This window comes from Stigmatopora argus, chromosome 15 (assembly GCF_051989625.1).
Source record: "Stigmatopora argus isolate UIUO_Sarg chromosome 15, RoL_Sarg_1.0, whole genome shotgun sequence".
Classification (NCBI taxonomy): domain Eukaryota; kingdom Metazoa; phylum Chordata; class Actinopteri; order Syngnathiformes; family Syngnathidae; genus Stigmatopora; species Stigmatopora argus.
The window spans coordinates 15,495,560-15,517,181 of NC_135401.1; the positions used below are offsets into that span (position 1 = coordinate 15,495,560).

Below are 21,622 nucleotides of genomic sequence, written 5' to 3' on the forward strand. Positions count from 1 at the left end.
TTGCATGCGAACCCATTCTACCAAACGTCAAGTCGACCAAACGTCCGGGGACCAAACGTCTTTCGACGAAACGTCCGGTTACGGATTCAACCCATATTATAGATAACATTTTATATAGTGGGGCGAGTGGTTAGCGTGTCGGCCTCACAGCTCTGAGGTCCTGGGTTCAAATCCAGGTCATGCTCATCTGTGTGGAGTTTCCATGTTCTCCCCGGTTTCGTTGCGTGGGTTTCCTCCGGGTACTCCGGTATCCTCCCACATTCCCAAAACATGCATGTTAGGCTGATTGGACACTGTAAATTGCCCCTAGGTATGGGTGTGAGTGTGGATGGTTGTCCGTCTCCTTGTGCCCTGTGATCGACCACCGATTCAGGGTGTCCCCCGCCTCTGGCCCGGAGACAGCTGGGATTGGCTCCAGCACCCCCCGCGACCCTAATGAGGATAAAGTGGTTCAGAAAATGAGATTAGATTTTTTAAAAGTATAATCAACCCCATAGTATGATTGATTCATGACCTGTTCTGGCGGTGGCTGGTTGAACACTCAATTGCCTCTAGGTATGAGAGTTAGCATGAATGGTTGTCAGTCTCCTTGTGCTCTGAAATTGGCTAGCCACTAATTCAGGGTGGGATAAATTTCAGCACCACACATGACCCTTGTGAGGATAAGTGGTACGGAAAATGAATGAATAATTACATGGTTCACGTTCAGATACATATTCCTAATTTGATATTATCAAGACCAATAAAAACATTTAAAAAACCTGAACATCCATTGGGGGAATTGTTGAATTCTTTTAGTAAGAAAATCTGAATCAAGATTTCATTAATTATTTGGAATTATTGTTTGCATGGGTGTGATGGGATGATTGGGGAGAAGCAAAATAAACGAAACAAGCATCACCATAATAATGCCGTGAAGATGGAAAGAAAATCTACAAGTTTGTACTAATAAATGAAAGGGGGCCTCCTAAAAGTGAGCATATGGTCCTGGCAGGTCTAGGGGGCAGTCGACACCTCCCCCCTTTGCATTATTAGAGAAAAGGCTGCATGCACCTTCTGCAAAACTTTAGAAGACCCCATGGGAGGGGGGGGGTGTCAGATCCCTCCCCCATTTCTTCACAGGGGCTTAGATGTGCAATAACAACAATTCGGCTTTTGTGAATAAGCAGCAAAAGAGCAAAGGCATCCTTTCACAATAAAAGTCCTCCATTGACAAGCACTGCTGACTTAACGCTCCGATTGACATTGATAGATTCATTCATTAATTGTATGAATTGCTTTATCCTCACTAGGGTCGCGGGGGGTGCTGGAGCCTATCCCAGCTGCCTTCGGGCCAGAGGCGGGGGACACCCTGAATGGTGGCCAGCCGACCGCAGGGCACTAGGAGACGGACAACCATTTACTGTCACACTAGGGGCAATTCAGAGTGTCCAATTAGCCTGCCGTGCATGTTTTTGGAATGTGGGAGGAAACCGGATTACCTAGAGAAAACCCACGCAGGCCCAGGGAACATGCTGACAGTGATAGATTTCAAATCAATTTCCATTGGGAAGGAATGATTACCTTTCAGTGCCATTGGTAGCAATGGCCGTTTAAGCCATTTTTGATTGTGGGAGGGGCTGGAAGCGTTAAATGATCCAGCCCATCCCATCAAAATGGATTTAACGTCCACTGCTGCCAATGGTAGTTGACGATTTAAAGTGAAAATTTGACTCTCAGACATGAGGAATGCCATAATTGAGCCTGATATATTTTACATTTATTTCATGACAAGACTTTACTTTTAAACATGTTATATTTGCATGATGAACATTCAACATTTCTGATTTTAATATGAATTAAATTTTTCAACTTGACAAATTTTACCACTTTCCATGAGATATTTTTGCATTGCAACCTGAGAAATTGCATGTTATCTATAATCCTTATAAAGCGTGATTTATGTGTGTGTGTGTATGTTAAGATTCTCTCGCTATCTTTGTACAAACCGTGGAACGTAGAGTTGAATTTTTTTATGGTGGCCAGAAACGGCTGTTGGATCCTAATAGACGAGATTGAATTTCTTCACCTTCTCTAAGTGTGTAAACTCAATCTTTTATTTGTTAAACAACCATTTTTCAAAAGAGACATTTTTTAATAGCGCAACAATTGTCTTTTGGTTCTAAACAAGCAGGTGGGACCGGCGAAGACAGGCCTCCCTGCTTATACATTTCAAATTTTCATGAGACAAGTTTTACTTGCTATTAGATTTTTTTGTACAACTATATTACGGATGCACTGCAACACAAGCTCAATGGTGTATCCTGGCCTAATTGCAGATCTCTTAGCCTTACACCTTCTTCACCCATTTTATTTATCACCACTGCTTTTCACCTGTTTGAGTTTAAGATCCCCTTCGGCAGTTCTTGTTAACGGACGTTTTGAGAAAAAATGATCTAAAGACAATTGCTTTGAGGACTTTTAATAATGTTTCTAAAATGTGCAAGACAAACGTCGTCAAAGTGAGCGATCACACGACTCGTGAAAACTTTTTCAGGATGTTTTTTGCTGAAAGTCAGAAAGTTCGTAAAGTTTCTCCATTTTTTTCTGATTTGTGCTGTTGGAGTGGCGGCTGTTTCTTCCTCAGCCTCCTTCTTGTTGAATTCCTCAAGTAATGCTGAGCGTTGCATTAACTCCTGCTCCGTTGAGTTTTGGCCCCCCTTGACCAACTCGTCAATGTCCTCCTTACTGACCACCAGCCCCATTGCCTGCCCCCGCGACAAAATTTCGCTCATCGCAGGCTGCGGTTCAGGTTGAGGCTAGATTGCGAGTCCATCGAAGGCACTCAGCCAGTTTCCTCCAAGCCTCCAAGCATAAGTTCAACCACACAACGATCAACGGCAGTCAAAAATACATAAGAGAATCTTGATGGAGAATTGCTGTCGACTGCCAGTCCGTCGAAGGCACTCATCCACAGCTTCCTCCATGCATAAGTTCTTGTACATAACGACGAACGGCGGTCCAATGGGCGGAAGGGTATCTTGAAACATGAAGAGTTATTGTTGTGAGACAGCCAATGAGAGCCCAATAGAGTGTAGTGAAATTGTCAAGCAAGAAGCAATGCATCCCTGACAATTTCAAAATAAAATATGGCTAACAGGAAATGTATTGACGTTTTCGTAAGTTAGATCTTGTTTTCGTATCTTGAGGTACCGTATTTACTCGCATACAAACCGCATTTGTGGGAGGAAAGAATGATGACTGAATCGAGGGTACAACTTATATTTGCATAAAAAGATGACATGCACGAAACTGCAAGATGACAAAGACGAAACACCATAACACCATGATGCTATGACGCAAGACAATGCGGCCGATACGGGCATTTATTTTAAAATAGAGAAAAGATAAACAGATAAAACACTAAACAAAATGTATTTTGACGTCTATGAATGATATTCAAGAAAAAAACTAAATTGCATAAAACGTGAAAAAAATTCACTTGTGCCTGTCACTACTCGCTCAGGGCGTCACCATCTTACCTAGGGCGCCACCATTTTAACTAGTTCAACGTGCTCTGACTGGCCAGACGGGAGGAGCTTTGATACATGTGTTCATAGCATTAACCATGTCAGCACATCCTAATAGTATTTAATGATGATTGAAGGTCTTGCAGTCGATCGTTAAAATATCAGCCTTCATACCTGCATGTTTATCTCATGCTATTATTGCACCCAGAGACTTGGCGAACACTATAGGGACACACTTCCTGGTTGTGCGTACGTTACTTCCTTTTAGAAAGGATATTGTACATTTGTGGTTATGAAATAAAAAAAAAATTCCTCTTTGATATTTTTTCTTTTTATTTCTTGTTCGAAAGTTGCAGTATAGTACAGTGGTACCTCGACATACGAGCAATTTGCGATCCGAGTATAATTTCGGGCAAATATTTATCTTGAGATACGAGGCAAATTTTGACATACGAGCATAAAGCGGACGCGAGAGGCTGCTCATAAGATCATCATGGGCACTGTCTCTCTCCCCGCAACTCCCTCGTGTAATGTCTCTGGTCGCATCTCCCTTGTGTAATGTCTCTGGTTGCAACTCCCTCGTGTAATGTCTCTACGAGCACTGGGCGGAGCGTTGCATTTTTGTCAGTGTTTTTTTCCCCCGTTAGCTCCCGTTGGCAGAGCGATCACTAATACGCGACTACTTCTCGTTGGCAAGTGGTCGTGGGTTATCCTATTGTGAGGACAGGTGTGCATCATTTTCAGAATATTTATAAGGGAATACAAAAGCAAACAACCCTCAATAGGTTGCATCTGAAAGTCAGGGTGGAGGCGGTGCAATTAGAGCCAACCCGGGAGAAGAAAGGTATCAAATTTTAAACCAAAATTAGTTTAGTGTAAGGTTAGATTAAATTTATTTGTGTGTCTGCATCGTAATCCAAGTTCATTTAAATTTGTTTGTTATGTTACGAGCGCGTTGCCGTGCAAAAAGTCCCCCCCTCTCTCTCTCCCCTCCGTGAAATCCGTCTAATTTTAGTAATATTAAACACATTTTAGTACTATTAAACCGCTAGTTATTTGTTACTTTGTTAATAGATGGCAAATTAGAATAAATAAATATGTTTTTCCAATCCAATATCCTGTTTTTCGTGTTTTTTCAGAGGGTTGGAACAAATTAATTTGTTTTAAGTTCATTCCTATTGGAAACGTTCATTTGAGTTACGAGTAAATCGACATACGAGCTCAGTCCCGGAACGAATTAAGCTCGTATCTCGGGGTTCCACTGTAATACCTTGACATACGAGTGCCCCGACATACAAGGAATTTGAGATATGAGTAAAATTCTGAGCAAATATTTACCTTGAGATATAAGACAAATTTTGAGATACGATACAGCCAAGTGGCTGCGAGAGGCTGCTTATGATTTCTGCGTACTGTCTTTCTCGCCGCATCTCCCTTGTGCAAAGATCTCTACGAGCACTGGGCGGAGTGTTGCATTTTTTCCGTGTTTTTTTTGCTTTAGTCAGTGCAAAATTAAGGACAACACAATGGGATCCAAGCCGGTGCAATGAAGGGTAGTGCAAAGAAAAGGTACGAAATAATCGAAAACATGAGTATGCATGACTGAGCTGGCTCACCAATATGTATGGAGAAGCAGGTAGTTCCCCTTGAAAGCCGCGGTGGAATACATTAACCTCTTTGCCATGGTTATTACACAAGGTTTAAATTTAGTGTAACGTAAGATTAAAATTTATTTTTAAGTGTGTCTAGGAATCTAAGTTCAATTAAGTTAAATATTTAGTTTTTTTGGTCTTTTTTTCAGAGGGTGGGAACGAATTAATTTGTATTTAGTTTATTTCAATGGGAAAGGTTGATTTGAGATACGGGTAGATCGACATACGAGCTCAGTCCCGGGATGCATTGAGCTCGTATCTCAAGGTATGATTGTAATATGAACCATTGGAAAAAAAATCGAGATATTTTGACATTATAAGCAATTTGGCCGCCACAACATCTTAAACTTCTGGTAAGAAAATTGAAATTCATTAAAAAACATCAGGTTCTCATCAAGATAGGCTTATTTATTTTTTCAAATTGAATAAATTAAAACCATAAATATGCAGGTGAAAATTGTGAATAGGGGGCGGTTTACACGTGAGAAATTGTAAAATTCAACAATATTAAGGCAATTTTAAAGGTGCAACTTATACGCGGAGGCGAGTAAATACAGTGCTCATTTGCATATCAAAAGGTTTCGTAACCTGAAAATTCCGTACCTAAAGGCAGTCGTAAGTAAATGTACGACTGTACCACATTGGCCCGAATAAAAGACGACCCCCTCTTTTTCAATACTCTAGTTTAATAAAGACTTTTTGAACACCAAATTCGAGAGAAAAGCATGTTATTTTGCCTCATTCAAATCATGTACAAACTGTCTATCACATTTTAATTTCTGAACATTTAAATATGTAAACTAAAGTGCAATCACATTTGTAAATGACTGTCTGTCTATATACCTCCGAATGCGAACGTTAACACGGCACTAAACCTCCTGCTAACCGCTGTAAACAAACACCAGCTTGACCACCGTGATGGAGTCTTTATTGTCGCTGGTGACTTCAACAAAGCGTGTTTAAAGTGTTGTTGTACCTAAGTTTATTCAATACGTAAAATGTCACACTAGAGGAGACAAAACTCTTGACCATGTTTATTCTAACATCAAACATGCTTATAAAGCCACTTCCCTCCCTCACCTAGCTGGATCAGATCACATCTGCCTATCCCTCACCCCCGCATACACTCCACTCCAAAAGCTAACAAGGTCACAAATAAAGATAATAAAAACTGGGCCCGAGGACGCTCTTTCTCAGCTGCAGGACTGTTTTTCCCGCACCAACTGGGAGCTTTTCGAACATGACAACCTCCAGGACTACACGGACACTGTACTTTCCTACATCAAAAACTGCATGGACGTCACTGTAAATAAACGGATACGGGTTTTTCCTAACCACAAACCCTGGATGACCAAGGAGACACAGGCACTCATCAAATGCCGTAACACAGCCTTCAGATCAGGGGACATGATACAATACAGAGCTGCCAGAACAGAGCTGAAAAGAGGCATTAAAAAGGCCAAGGCAGCATATACTAAGAAAATTGAGGAGCACTTCACAGAAAATAACCCAAAGAAGATGTGGCAGGGAATACGACATATTACCAACTACAATAACAATAATATGTCTGTTAACGCAGATGCCTCACTAGCGGAGGAACTGAACCGTTTCTTTGCCCGCTTTGAGACTGACAAATCAGACCCAGTCTCAACACCCCCAGCACCACCCTGCAGCAATACACTGAAGTTCCAGGAACAGGAAGTGAGACTGGTAATGTGGTCTGTGAACACCAGGAAGGCTGCTGGCCCTGACAAAGTACCTGGGAAGGTGCTCAAAGCCTGTGCTGACCAGCTGGCTCGTGTCTTCACAAAAATTTTCAATTGTTCCCTATAAAAATCCATCATTCCATCCTGCCTGAAATCTGGCACCATTATCCCTGTCCCCCAAAAGCCAACCATTGACAGCATGAATGATTGATTATAGGCCTGTTGCACTCACGCCTGTGATCATGAAGTGCTTTGAAAAGTTGGTAGCCCACCATATCAGGAATACAATCCCTCCCTCAGTTGACCCTCACCAGTTTGCTTATAGAGCAAACAGGTCCACTGAGGATGCTACCGCCATTGCTCTACACACAGCACTGAGCCACCTGGAACACCATGGGTATTACGTGAGGATGCTTTTCATTGACTATAGCTCAGCCTTCAACACTATAAAACCGGACATTTTGACTGACAAACTCTCCCACCTTGGACTATCCTCTTCCATCTGCTTCTGGATAAATAACTTCTTAACTAACCGACCACAAACTGCTAGACTTGGTCCCCACCTCTCTTCCTCCATTACACTGAGCACTGGCTCCCCTCAAGGCTGTGTACCGAGTCCTCTTCTGTACACATACGACTGTACACCAACCCACCAGTCTAACTCCTTCATCAAATTTGCCGATGACACCACTGTGGTCGGACTCATCTCAGGAGGGGATGAGTCGGCCTACAGACTACAAACTGTCTTTGTGGTGCTCGGTGAACAATCTCACACTGAACACCACGAAAACTAAAGAAATAATCCCGGACTTTCGCAAACACAGCACAGATCTGGCCCCACTCCTCATAAATGGGGTATGTGTAGACAGGGTCCAGTCCTTTAAATTCCTGGGGGTCCACGTCACGGATAAGCTCTCCTGGTCTATAAACACCACGGCAGTAGTGAAGAAGGCCCAGAAACGACTCCATTTCCTACGGGTACTCAGGAGGATTAACTTGGACACCAAGCTTCTGGTAACCTTCTATAGAACCACTGTGCATCATAGTGTGGTACGCTGGAAGATTAACACTGCCCAGAAGATCGTCGGCTGCTCTCTGCCCTCACTGGAAGACATTGCCAGCCCTCGTTTCCTCAGCAGAGCCAGGAACATCATCGGGGACCCATACAACCCTGGTCACAATCTGTTCCAGCTGCTGCCCTCTGGCAGACCCTATAGGTCCCACAAAGTACGGACAAATAGGCTTCAGGACAGTTTTTCCCCATATCCATCAGAACTCTAAACTTGCGGTAACACAACACACAATCCCTTCTGTGTAATAACTTCGGGGTGAGGTAATATGAAAAGATGTTTGGGTGGTGATCTGCCTCCTACTGGCTGACTGAAGGTAAGTGAAAGAGAGTGAGAGGCAAGTAATCTGCTCGGGGGGGTGATGCGATATATCCATAACGGCAGAATGCCAAATTACGAGTCCGAAACTATCACTTATTTAGGTCTTTTGCCGAGAAAACGCACCTTATGGAGAAGGAATACCAATTTCGTCATACGCAGTTTCTGGGTGTGATGACAATTAGGCTTTTGTTGTTGATGATGACGACAGGGCCTATGTCCGATTATTATTATTATTTTTTAAATGTAAATTAACCAACCTACAAACAACAAAATTGCAATAACCGCATCAATTCGAGTTCTGCACCTAGGAGGACCTAATCTAGACTAATTTGTACTAAAACACCACAGGCTGCTAACCACTTTGTCACTTTTAGTACCTGACTACTTATTTATGTGAGCACTTATTCATGTTGAGTATTTATATAATTTGTCTACTTATTTACTTATTACTAGTTCATTTGTTATTTGTGTGAGCACTTCATTGTGAACCTTTAAATCTATCTCATTATACTTGTATAATGACAATAAAGGCTTTTCAATTCAATGAACGATCAGTGTTCAGCATTGACTTTTAAGGTGTCTGGCATCATCTAGTGGTGTGAATGGATACAATGGCTATACCACGATTTTAAGACAACTGACACTTTTTCAGTCTTATTTCAATGCCAAAAACACCGTCTTATATCTGGATCAATACAGTAAATAAAAATTATATAACGTATTTATTCAAGTATAACGCACAACATTTTGTACCAAAAAACTGAAGCAAAGTTCAGCTGTGCGTTACACGAGTTCTTCTCTTTTATGACCAAGTGGGAGATGTAAAACATGTACTCCTTATTAAAACCATGAATATGGAGGTGAAAATTGTGAATCAGGGGGTAGCTTATATGCAAGAAATTGTAAAATTCAATGATTTTAAGGGAATTTTAAGGTTGCGGCTTATATGCCAGAAAATACGGTATATCCCCCTTCTCAGTGGATATAAGTGGATATAATCTACCTTCTTTTACAAAAGCCAGCCCTCTCAACTTGCCTTTGGCAAGTTTTGAGGGGAGGGTAAAATAAAAAAAAGTTGCTCCAAAGAAATGTTAGTGGGGCAGCCGCTCAATCGAGTCTCCCCAGGGAGCTCTATCCTCGCTTAAGAAGAATGGAATCAATTGTTTGGTGAATCTGATGATGAATCAGACTTTGAAAAATGTTAAGGATTTAAAAGTGTAAATTCAATTTGAGAATTGTGTTTATCCTGGTTTGTTTGACCAGGTTCCCATACCATATGTTGTGAATAAATGTTTTGTCATGGCGACATGTTCAGCATTTGCCAGTTACCAGTACCGGTGCAATCCTTGGTGTGAGCTGAGAAAAAGTGGAAGAAAATAAATTATACCAATTTTTAGTCACAAATTATGGGTGCGCGTTATACTCGAATAAATACGGTAGTATAATGATATAAATTTCCCTTATCAAAATGACAAATTTTAAAAGTCAACCTTGTAAATTTCATGAAATGTAGGTTGATCTATTGAGATTTGAGAGCAAAACTGACACATTTTAACAAGTGGGATTGAGGGTAAGATTCCAGGTCGGTCCTTACTGTGTGGAGTTTACATATTCTCCCCGGGCTTGCGTCGGTTTTCTCCAGGTACTCTGGTTTCCTCCCTCATCCCAAAACATGCAAGGTAGGCCTTTTGAAAAGGGTCAGTGTGAATAGCTGTCCGTCGCCTTGTGCCTTGTGATTGGCTGGCCACTAATTCGGGGTGTACCACCCGCCTGTGCCTGTAGTTAGATGGGATTGGCTCCAGCACCCCCGTGACCCTTGTGTGAGTAAGCGGTTCAAAAATGAATGAATATGATTTTTTACAAAAGAAATTTCAAATATAATGTTTTAAGATCATAACGTTTAGATTTTAATATTTATGAAACATTTGCTAATTTGAAAAAGTAGAAAGGTTTTTTATGCATAGATACTTAGTTTCAGTATTTCAGAAAGTTGAAACATGCAAAGTTAATGTGTGGTCATGTCTTTTTTAGAGCAGGCCTCGTTCGTCTATCGGCATTAATGGCAGAATCTAAATTACCATGGCCTTCATCCCGCAACTTGAAAGCCCAAAACTTGTTGATAGGGCAACGCTGCACGAGCGTGCGTTCGCCCACAGGTGGTGTCAGAAGATTATGGGAACAAAGGCGTTCTTTGTTGTCAACAAGAAGATTAGGGCTTCAACCGGATGATCAGCGTGGGGAAACACAAATTGAGCCGGCCGCTATTGCCATTGACACAGCAGAAAATAGAGATATCATTTACGTTTTTTTTCCTTCACAACCCAAAATGAGGCTGGATAAAAGTGTCGTCACTAGGTGATATCATCAAGAGAAATTGCCCGGCCTATCAGACGACAGCACGCAGGCTTCCAGTGCCCACTTTTTTCCGTAAAACTTCCACCAGACGTTCCAACCTGAAACAAAAGTCACACCCATGGAAGTGCATAGACTTTACTCATTCAGTGCCAAAAATGTGTTTTAAATGTCGTTTATATTTGTTTACCGCAAGGGCTGGGGGGGAATGTCAAAGTCTACACTGTCAATTACAATTTCTAAGTTAACTCGCTGCATGCCACTGATGGTGATAGATGTTCAATGCATTTTGACTGGGACAGGCTCTCAGTGATCATTCATTTCACATTTCACCATTTAAAGTGATACATTTCAAAACGTTAAAGGAAGAGGAAAGGTTTAGTATAAAAGCCCATCTTAAAAATGGTTGCTCAATCTAAATATCCAAAATATAAACTTTTTATAACTACGTTAACAGAGAAAATAATGTTGAAACACAGAAATTGACAAATGTCATGCGGTGACATCTTGGGACAAATATGATGTCAGTTATATCCAACCTCCTTTGTGTTGATGGTAAATTAATCAGGATGTGTCACATCGCCACAGAGGCTAATCAATTTTGGGTTACAAGACCAACTATAAGGGCATATGAAGTTCCTGCTTTTCATAGTTCAAAAGGTGATTCTCTCTCAAGTTAATGCATTTGAAAGCATCACAAGGAATGCCCGAACTATTTGAAATATACTTGCAATTGAACAGCCACAAATGTCTGCTCATTGCAAATTTGTCTACTTCCTGGAAGTATCAGCTTGGTTTTGTAATTCATGTATGTTGTATGAGGCAGTGAAGAGAACATTTTACCTGAATACATTTCCAATTTTAACAATACATTTTACATTGTACAAAAAATGTGAAAAAATTGATGTGAGGAATTTCACATTTTAACCTGATAAGTAAACATTGGCTGCTATTGATAGATTTCCAATCCATTTGAAGACTAGGTTTGACATTCACTATCGATGGCACACTGACACCTAATGTGATGTTGTAGAGCAAGGGTGTCAAACTCGGGTTGGTTCGCGGGCCGCATTAACGTTAACTCAATTTCATGTGGGCTGGACCATTTTAGATATAATATTTAGATATTTAAAAAAATGGAGTAAAAGAACTCGATCAAAAGCCCTACATATTCAGTTTCTTTAATAGATCTAAAACAATGTTTATTTGAGCTAAAAATGAAACAAAATATATTTTTAATTATGTTCAATAATAAAGTGGAAAACAGAAAATCTTTTTATATTTTAATTTTTAGATTTTACAAAATGCTTTTTGAACTAAAAACACAAAAAGAAAAAAATATTGAATTAAAAATTGCAATCATTGATTTAAAAAAGGGAAAATCAGGAAATATAATAAAATTCTATAATATTCATTTGAATTTGATCCTAAAACAGACAGTCGGCACTCATAATTTACTTTCTCGGGCCGCACAAAATGATGCGGGCCGCCACTTTGACACCTGTGTTGTAGAGTGAGGTTCTAAATTTGTGAAAAGTTGGAATAAAGAGCAGATTACATCAGTGACGATAACCCCCACCCCTCTTCCCCCTTCTCCCCCATTTCTCTTGAGCAAACACTCGTCTCTATTCAGCTACTGGTCTCCTTTGACAGTCCCCCCTCCCCCCCGCTGGCAGCCAAATTAGAGCAGAAACCCTCGGGTTGAAGCCCGGACGACTTAATCTGTTTTCATCAGCGTCTCATCCCTTCATCTTCAGCCTGATGAGACAGGAAGTCACATTACTCTGCTGCCAGGATTACTTTGCCTCTGACACTCCGCAGTCCACGGATGGGGAATACAAATTATGTCATATTGAAGAAAACGCTCGTGATGTCATCGTGAGTACCGATGACATCACAATCGCACTTGTAAAATATGGTGAGAAGGAAAATCAGCATCGTGTTGAAGAAATTGATCGAATAAAGTTAGCCCTCAGTTCAAATGAATTGGATGTCCCTTGCTGTCAATGGCAGCCAATGAGATCACTCTCCAAACAAATATACCAAACAATGATCATATCTCTAAACAATGATTATTAACCCCGTATAGGGCACTCATTATGCCATTAACGGGGGCAGAATTCTGATCCATTTTCTATTGGGGCTGACACTGAAAGATGACAGCCAGGCCTCCCCATCCAAATGAATTGGGCGTGTAGAATTGTCTATGGCAGAGAAGTTAAACACTTACAAATTTAAATATTTTTTTAAATTTCAGAGTATTATTTGGGCCCATAAACAGAGTGTATTTTTGTCTGTATTTATTTTAATTTGATTAACATTTTTATTAATTTAGGGTTAGGGTAGACCTGGGAAAAAAACAATGATTTTTGTCAACAATAATAATCAAAATGTTCGATAAATTCAAACTGCAATGACACCACCCGGACACCACAACGTGAATGCTAGTTCCAGACCAACGTATAGTAATATTTGTTTTTTTTATTGTGATAACAATTTTTGACACATCCCCCAGGCCTAGGTATGGGTTTCCTTTATTAATTGTAATACATAAAAAAATAACTACATACAATAAAGCTTAATAATAATAATTATTAAAAAAAATCTAATTCAGACCTATTGGCCACATAAGTAGACAGAATTTTGGGTCATGTAGGCCACACTTGTTCACCTATGTTCATTTTGTGGCCTTCATGAGGAAAAAAGTTTCCCTTTGCAGTTTTTTTTAAGTGATCAAAAAACCAAAAGGCATTCATTCGGTCATCGTACACTATAAAAATCAAGTGATTACAAAGAATCTTTCTACTACTCTGTTACTGTCAGAGCTTCTGTGGAAAGCTCCACCCAGTATCCAAGGTATCCCAGCAATCGCAGTATTTCTTTTGAAACATTTTTTGCATTAAGTCAATTTCCTGCTTATATTTTTATTTGCTATATATTTGTGATAAATATTACTTAAAAAGAAAATTTGTCATTTTTGGTTAGCTGTTTCAAATTAGCATGTGAAGGGTTTTTGGTATTGTCTTACATGACTTACATTTTCATATATACAATTTGATGATATCTACTAATATTTATATACAGTGCTGTGAAAAAGTATTTGCCCCCTTCCTGTGTTTTTCATGTTTATCACACACAAAGGTTTCAGATCATCAAACCAATTTTAGTATAACACAGACAGCTCACGGAAATAGAAGATGCAGTTTGTAAATGATTGGATTGGATTGGATAACTTTATTAATCCCGTATTCGGGAAATGTCGTTGTTACAGTAGCAAGGGGGTGACGATGCAGAAATAGGAAAGGCATTTTAGACATAAATAGATAGGTAATAAGTGGGTAAATAAATAAATACATGAATAAATATATAAATAAATAAGCGTGTTGCTGACACACACACACACACACACACACACACACACACACACACACACACACACACACACACACACACACACACACACACACACACACACACACACACACACACACACACACACACACACACACACACACACACACACACACACACACACACACACACACACACACACACACACACACACACACACACACACACACACACACACACACACACACACACACACACACACACACACACACACACACACACACACACACACACACACACACACACACACACACACACACACACACACACACACACACACACACACACACACACACACACACACACACACACACACACACACACACACACACACACACACACACACACACACACACACACACACACACACACACACACACACACACACACACACACACACACACACACACACACACACACACACACACACACACACACACACACACACACACACACACACACACACACACACACACACACACACACACACACACACACACACACACACACACACACACACACACACACACACACACACACACACACACACACACACACACACACACACACACACACACACACACACACACACACACACACACACACACACACACACACACACACACACACACACACACACACACACACACACACACACACACACACACACACACACACACACACACACACACACACACACACACACACACACACACACACACACACACACACACACACACACACACACACACACACACACACACACACACACACACACACACACACACACACACACACACACACACACACACACACACACACACACACACACACACACACACACACACACACACACACACACACACACACACACACACACACACACACACACACACACACACACACACACACACACACACACACACACACACACACACACACACACACACACACACACACACACACACACACACACACACACACACACACACACACACACACACACACACACACACACACACACACACACACACACACACACACACACACACACACACACACACACACACACACACACACACACACACACACACACACACACACACACACACACACACACACACACACACACACACACACACACACACACACACACACACACACACACACACACACACACACACACACACACACACACACACACACACACACACACACACACACACACACACACACACACACACACACACACACACACACACACACACACACACACACACACACACACACACACACACACACACACACACACACACACACACACACACACACACACACACACACACACACACACACACACACACACACACACACACACACACACACACACACACACACACACACACACACACACACACACACACACACACACACACACACACACACACACACACACACACACACACACACACACACACACACACACACACACACACACACACACACACACACACACACACACACACACACACACACACACACACACACACACACACACACACACACACACACACACACACACACACACACACACACACACACACACACACACACACACACACACACACACACACACACACACACACACACACACACACACACACACACACACACACACACACACACACACACACACACACACACACACACACACACACACACACACACACACACACATGAAAGAGCTCCAGAGAGACTCCACAGACTCATGCAGGGGGTGGGAGGTGCTGTCCATGATGGACATCATCCTGGTCAGCATCCTCCGCTCTCCCCTTTCCTCCACAGAGTCCAAAGGACAGCCCAGAACAGAGCTGGCCCTCCTGACCAGCTTATTCAGCCTGTTCCTGTCCCTCTCCGTGCTGTAGATGCCACCACAGTGTCGTAGAAAGTCCTCAGCAGTGTCCTGCACACTCCAAAGGACCGTAGACTCCTCAGTAGGTAGAGTCGGCTCTGGCCCCTTTTGTACAGGGGATCTATGTTTGTGGACCAGTCTAGTTTGTTATTGAGGTGAACACCCAAGTACTTGAAATTCTCCACAATTTCAATGTCTGTACCCTGGATGTTCACCTGAGTGGTCTGTTGAGGATTCCTCCGAAAGTCGAGGACCATTTCCTTTGTCTTATTGGTGTTGATGTAGAGGTGGTTTTGCCTACACCGTCAACAAAGGCTGTGATGACTCCCCTGTACTCCAGGTCGTTCCTGTCCGTCACTCGTCCAACAATAGCGGTGTCGTCAGAGAACTTCTGGAGGTGGCAGGTGTCTGTATTATGTTTGAAGTCTGATGTGTAGAGGGAGAAGAGGAGTGGGGAGAGCACTGTGCCTTGTGGGGCCCCCGTGCTTCAAGCTAGCACATCAGACGTACAGTCCTGGAGTCTCACATATTGTGGTCTGTCCGTGAGGAAGTCGATGATTTTATTTACCAAGGCAGAAAAAAATTCAAACTTGTCTGGCCCTCTGTGTAAAAGTAATTGCCCCCTGAATATAATAACGGGTTGTGCAATGTGCAAATGTCAGTCCTTTTGGAGACGGCTTCAACATGAGATATTTTGTCAAATATGAACCAATAAACTTATGGGAGTGTCTGGGTTTCTCATTAGAAGTTTCATCCAAATTGTCATCCATTTTGCACTTAACCTGAGCAGGCATATTGATCAGACCTACCAGTGCTGTGTAGTACTCCTACTTCCTTTAGAACAACCCTGGAAATGATAGGATTTGCTTCAAAACAAAAGACTGGTGGTTTAGCCTTAATAATACTTCCCTTATGAACAAAAACAAAAACGTAAATGTTAAAGCGATAGATATGTAATCGATTCCGAATCGGTCCCACAAGACAAATCATTCGTCAGGACTTGCAATTCTGATGATTCACAATGCACTCGTGTTACCAAAATCTTACGGTTTACAGTGCAATTGAATCAAGATGGCGGAAGCCGTAGCGATGGTGTGAATTTCGAGGCATTTAAATGGGAAATTTGGTACTTTTCCGAAATAGTTGCTTAAAAAAAGGTTGTGACATTTTTGGGGGATTTACGGAGTTTGGCGAGGTTGTCCGGAGTCCCGGAGTTTGCCTTTCATTTCCGGAGAAACTCCTGAAATTCCGGAGTAGTTGGCAGCCCTGATATTCTTTTTGGACACCAATGGTTTTCGCCTTGCAACTTTGCCATGGATGCCATCTTTGACCAAGGTTTTTCTTATAGTAGAGTCATGAACATTGTCCTTAACTGAGGCCAGCGAGGCCTGCAGTTCTTTCGATGTTTTTCTAGGTTCTTTTGTGACCTCCTGGATGAGTCGTTGTTGCACTCTTGGAGTAATTTTAGCTGGCCGACCACTCCGGGGAAGGTTTGCCACTGTTCCCAGTTCTCTCCTCCATTTGTGGATAATGGCTCCGAGAGTGGTTCACTGGAGCCCCAAAGCCTTGGAAATGGCTTTGTAATCTTTTCCAGACTGATAGAATTCCATCACTTTTTTCGCATTTCTTCTTGAATTTCTTTGGATCGTGGCATGCTTTGACCTTGTAGCCTACTTCCCTTCGTCTGACACATTCTATTTAAGTGTTTTCTTGATTCAACACGTGGTGTTAATCAGGTGTGGTCTGTGAAATTGAACTCAGCTTTCCTACAATTATGATTAGTCACGGTTAGTTTTATGATTTAACAAAGGGGACAAATTACTTTTCCACAGAGGGCCAGACAAGTTCGTAATTTTTTCTGCCTTGGTAAATAAAGTCATCATTTAGAAACCACATTTTCTCTTGCCTCGGGTTGTCTCGTTGTCAAATGAAAATTGATTTGATGGTCTGAAACCGGTGTGGGATAAATATGCAAAAAACACAGAAATCTGTAACAAAAAGATTATCTATCCTATATCTTTTTGTTCATATTCCTTTTTTAAAAAACTACTACAGTAATCCCTCTAATATCGCGCATAATGTAGACCAGACATGGCCGCGATAATCGAAAAACCGTGAAGTAGTATCACCCTTATTATCACTACATACCATACTACAAGTTTTCGCGCCTATACAAAAATTTAAGTGCACAAGTACAATTATCATCAAGTGTATTTATTAATGTACTGTAATGTATTAATATCTAAATATAATCTTTAAAAAAGTAAATACTTTAAGTACTGTTCTAAAAGTGAAAATAGTTAATCTCCGCTTGTTTAAAAAAAAAACTGGTTATTGTGAGCTTTAGTCCAAGCTCTTTTCGTCAGACTCTGGGGGCATTGGATCATCGGTGGATTCTCCAGGAGACGCCGTAGGAGAGCTTTTCAGGAGCTTTTGCGAGAGGTTTTTGGCACACAAGAAAGATGTTGCGGGGGAGTTGTGACCGCTGTTTATTTCTTGGTGCAAATATGTTTTCGTCAAGAACATGAAACTGTCAAGACGATATCCATATTCAATGGCTATGACCATGTTTTCATCAATGTCCTGGAGATTTTGTTGAAAACGGCGTTCCATAGTGAAGATCTCCTGTATCTACGGCGTAATAGGGCGCAGTCTCAGTTGCGGGTATACTTTGTTTTTTGTCAATACATTGGGCGCTTCCTCGAAAAAGGCGCTAGCATGACACTAGGCTAGCGTGTGTTATGCTAGCCACTAGGATACCTATGTTATGCTATCTGCTAGCGTATGTTAGGCTAGCCACTAGCGTTTTTTTAAAGACAGCATGAGCAAAGCTAAGTTTGATGTTTTATTGAGGTAAAAGGTACACTGATATAAAGAGTTCGGCTCCACTGTCAGTCAGAGTTGTGTATTCCGGGAACTTGATTCCATCTTTGGCAAAAGCTCGAACAACAGTGCTGGCCGACACTTGAGCCCAGTCATCCACAATCCATTGTAACTCGCGACATGCATCACTCCCAAGCCTTTGATTCGCCTCGCTGTTATATCGGCATTGACAATTCATTCCAAATCGTCACATAACTCGTGAGACGCTGCCTGCTCGAACCACTATGTTGGCCATCCGTTAGCAATCCTTAGCAATCCGTTAGCAAAGCTGTTAAATTGTGTTCGACCCATGGCTTCAGTCCATTTTCCAAGCGACCACACCCACATTCTGTTGTCATTCACGTCAGGCATTTCCTCTGTATTGCTCTAATATGCTGTTTCTTTGAGTATTGAGTGTTTTTGAGGGATAAAAGCAAGGACACGGAAGTCAAATGCCTTGTCACTCCCCTGGGATGTTTTGAATGGATATACCGTAATGCTTAGAATGCACGGAGAGGCTATTTTTAGGGTGAACGTCCGCTGGGTTGATCGCAATAAGTAGCGTGCCGGCAAGAAATAAAACCAGTCACTCAAGCGGTCAGGGCCATACAAAAATTAAATTTAGTGCACAGACAAGGCGCACCAACTGATTGGGCACATCGACCATTTTAGAGAAAATTTTAGACTTTTAAGTGCACCCTATAGGTGTGAAAATACGGTACTTTCTGCAATTAAATGAAAACGTAATTCTACCAACCATATTATGGGTTATTTCAGGGTAAAAATTTGGTATACAAGTGAGGCTTACGCGACTAAAAATGCTGACACTAAGTCTTAATAATACTTAAATTAGTTCATTTTTATTATTAATAAAACACATTTAAATGTTTTTTTGTCATTGTTAATACAATTATAAATTAATAAAGTGCTAATAAAAACCAAATTAAAAAGAATCAAATGAATATTAAGAGGAAAAAAAGTCTAGGTACGGTTCCAAATAACGTTGATATATTCATTGTTTGACAAGAACAAGCATTCAATTAATTTATACTGAGAAAAATGGCTCGGAATGCTTATTTTTCAGTGCGATTGACAGCTTTAGATGTCTAATGTCGGCAATGGTAGTCAAAGAGTTCAGAAAGTGCCCAGAAGTTCATCTTCAATGACATCAGTCATAACCTGTTTAAAGACAATCAGTGACATTACCCTTCGCCTACCTCTGCACTCTATCTCTGGCGTCTCGCTCGGCCTCCCGCCAACGCAGAAGCTCCGCCTCCACTTCATGCTTGTCCTTTGTAAGCTGCTGGAGCTGGGAAAGAAGGGGCGGAGCCAGAGGCTGCCCATCCACAGCGGGTGGAGTAGGCCTGCGCAAAAAATGTTAGTTGATATCGATCATTAACACGATAACTATCAAATCTTTTTTTCTTTCAAATTTTAAACTTCTAACTTCTGTGAATAAGTAAATTAATTACTTTGCTTGTTATTCAATTTTGAAAGCAATTATGTTGCCTTATTTTAAAAGAAAAGAGAATACAAAATATGATGAAAAGTATTTTTGTTTTTCTGTTGTGCAATAAAGATAAGACAGCTCCCTCATTACATTATGAAAAGTAATAAATAAAACCTGCAGAAATTTTGACAGGTGTCTTTTATTTTTATAAATTACCCTTCAGCCCAAAACTTGCGGTTTATTATGAAATAAAATAATCAACTGAAGACATCCTCATTATTGGCAAACAGACTATTTTCAGCCTCACAAAAAGAAATTTTCCTCATGTGGCCATTTATTTATTTATTTGTTTTAAGTTGGATGAACTTAATTCGTTTTAACCCAAATAAACACGTTTTAGATTTGTGCAACATTTTCACAACATTTGTATAAAATGGGGAAAACCCTTAATATCAAGTATGAAAATAATTACACTCCTCAGATGAGAGTAGATTAATATGGGTTCAGGAAATGAATAAATAAGGCTGATGCTTGTGCACAGGTATTTACAGTTCTTAAAAAGAAAAAGAAAACAATAGACTTCACTTTGATCTTCTAGTGGGTCAGCTCGGTGTCGTCCCGGATCTTATAAAGGCTCATTTTGGCTGTTATAGTCATTTTGCTTTCATGCTGTGTTAGCCACTCTCTAGCTAACCATGCTAAAAATAGCTGTTTGTTACTTACTATGTTCTTCCGTCTACACAATTGTGGTCTGGAACTAGCGTTCACGTCGCATCAGCGTCCCTGTTCTTTGTGGTGTTCAGGTGGTGTAATTGTAGTTTAAATTTATCGAATGTTATCGAAAGTTTTTATTATTGTGGACAAAAATTCTTTGACAATAATTATCGTTATCGTTTTATTCCCTAGGTCTAAGGTTGAGTCTAAGGCTCACAGCTAAAATAGGGCAAGGACCTATTTTAAGACACCGCCTACAGTTTAAACAATCTTCAAACCTGTGAATAGCTTGCACCAACTGTAGCTGTGCCTCCAGCCGCTCCCTGTCATTCACGGCGGCGTCTCGTTCACGCTGAAGTTTGAGCAGCTCCACCTAATTGGACAAAAGCCAAAGTGGCAATGTTTGTTGAGTTTTTTGGGGGCCACGTTGACCTCCTAGAAGATGTTAAAACGTGATTATAATCAGATGACGGAAGGTTGCTTAACAAAAGTTCAAGAAGTTGATCAGGGTTCCACAGATGCTTGATTAAGACGCTCATTAAATATGCGTGTCATTGAGCAGCGTTTGACTTTTACATCCAAGATAATCAATTTTTAATTAAGTAAAATTAATGCAGTGCTTGCTTCACATGTCCTGCAAAGTTATTCTCCTTTTCCTGCTTC

At 41.0% G+C, this 21,622-nt stretch overlaps 1 protein-coding gene across 7 annotated transcripts in view; it reads right to left on the minus strand.

Annotated features, from left to right (window-relative positions):
- The window catches only part of mipol1 (mirror-image polydactyly 1), a 134,142-nt gene that overhangs the window by 12,526 nt on the left and 99,994 nt on the right, over positions 1-21,622 (minus strand). For 2 of the 7 annotated variants that reach the window (XM_077620189.1, XM_077620188.1), the window contains 3 exons: positions 21,238-21,332; positions 20,013-20,159; positions 1,671-3,019 (listed from right to left, as the gene is read on the minus strand). In XM_077620189.1, the coding sequence (XP_077476315.1) occupies positions 2,947-3,019; positions 20,013-20,159; positions 21,238-21,332 (315 nt within the window). In that variant the 3' untranslated portion in view covers positions 1,671-2,946. Of the gene's footprint in view, positions 1-1,670; positions 3,020-4,521; positions 10,712-20,012; positions 20,160-21,237; positions 21,333-21,622 lie in introns of those variants that run through there. The other 5 variants (XM_077620194.1, XM_077620192.1, XM_077620190.1 and 2 more) reach the window with 4 other exon arrangements.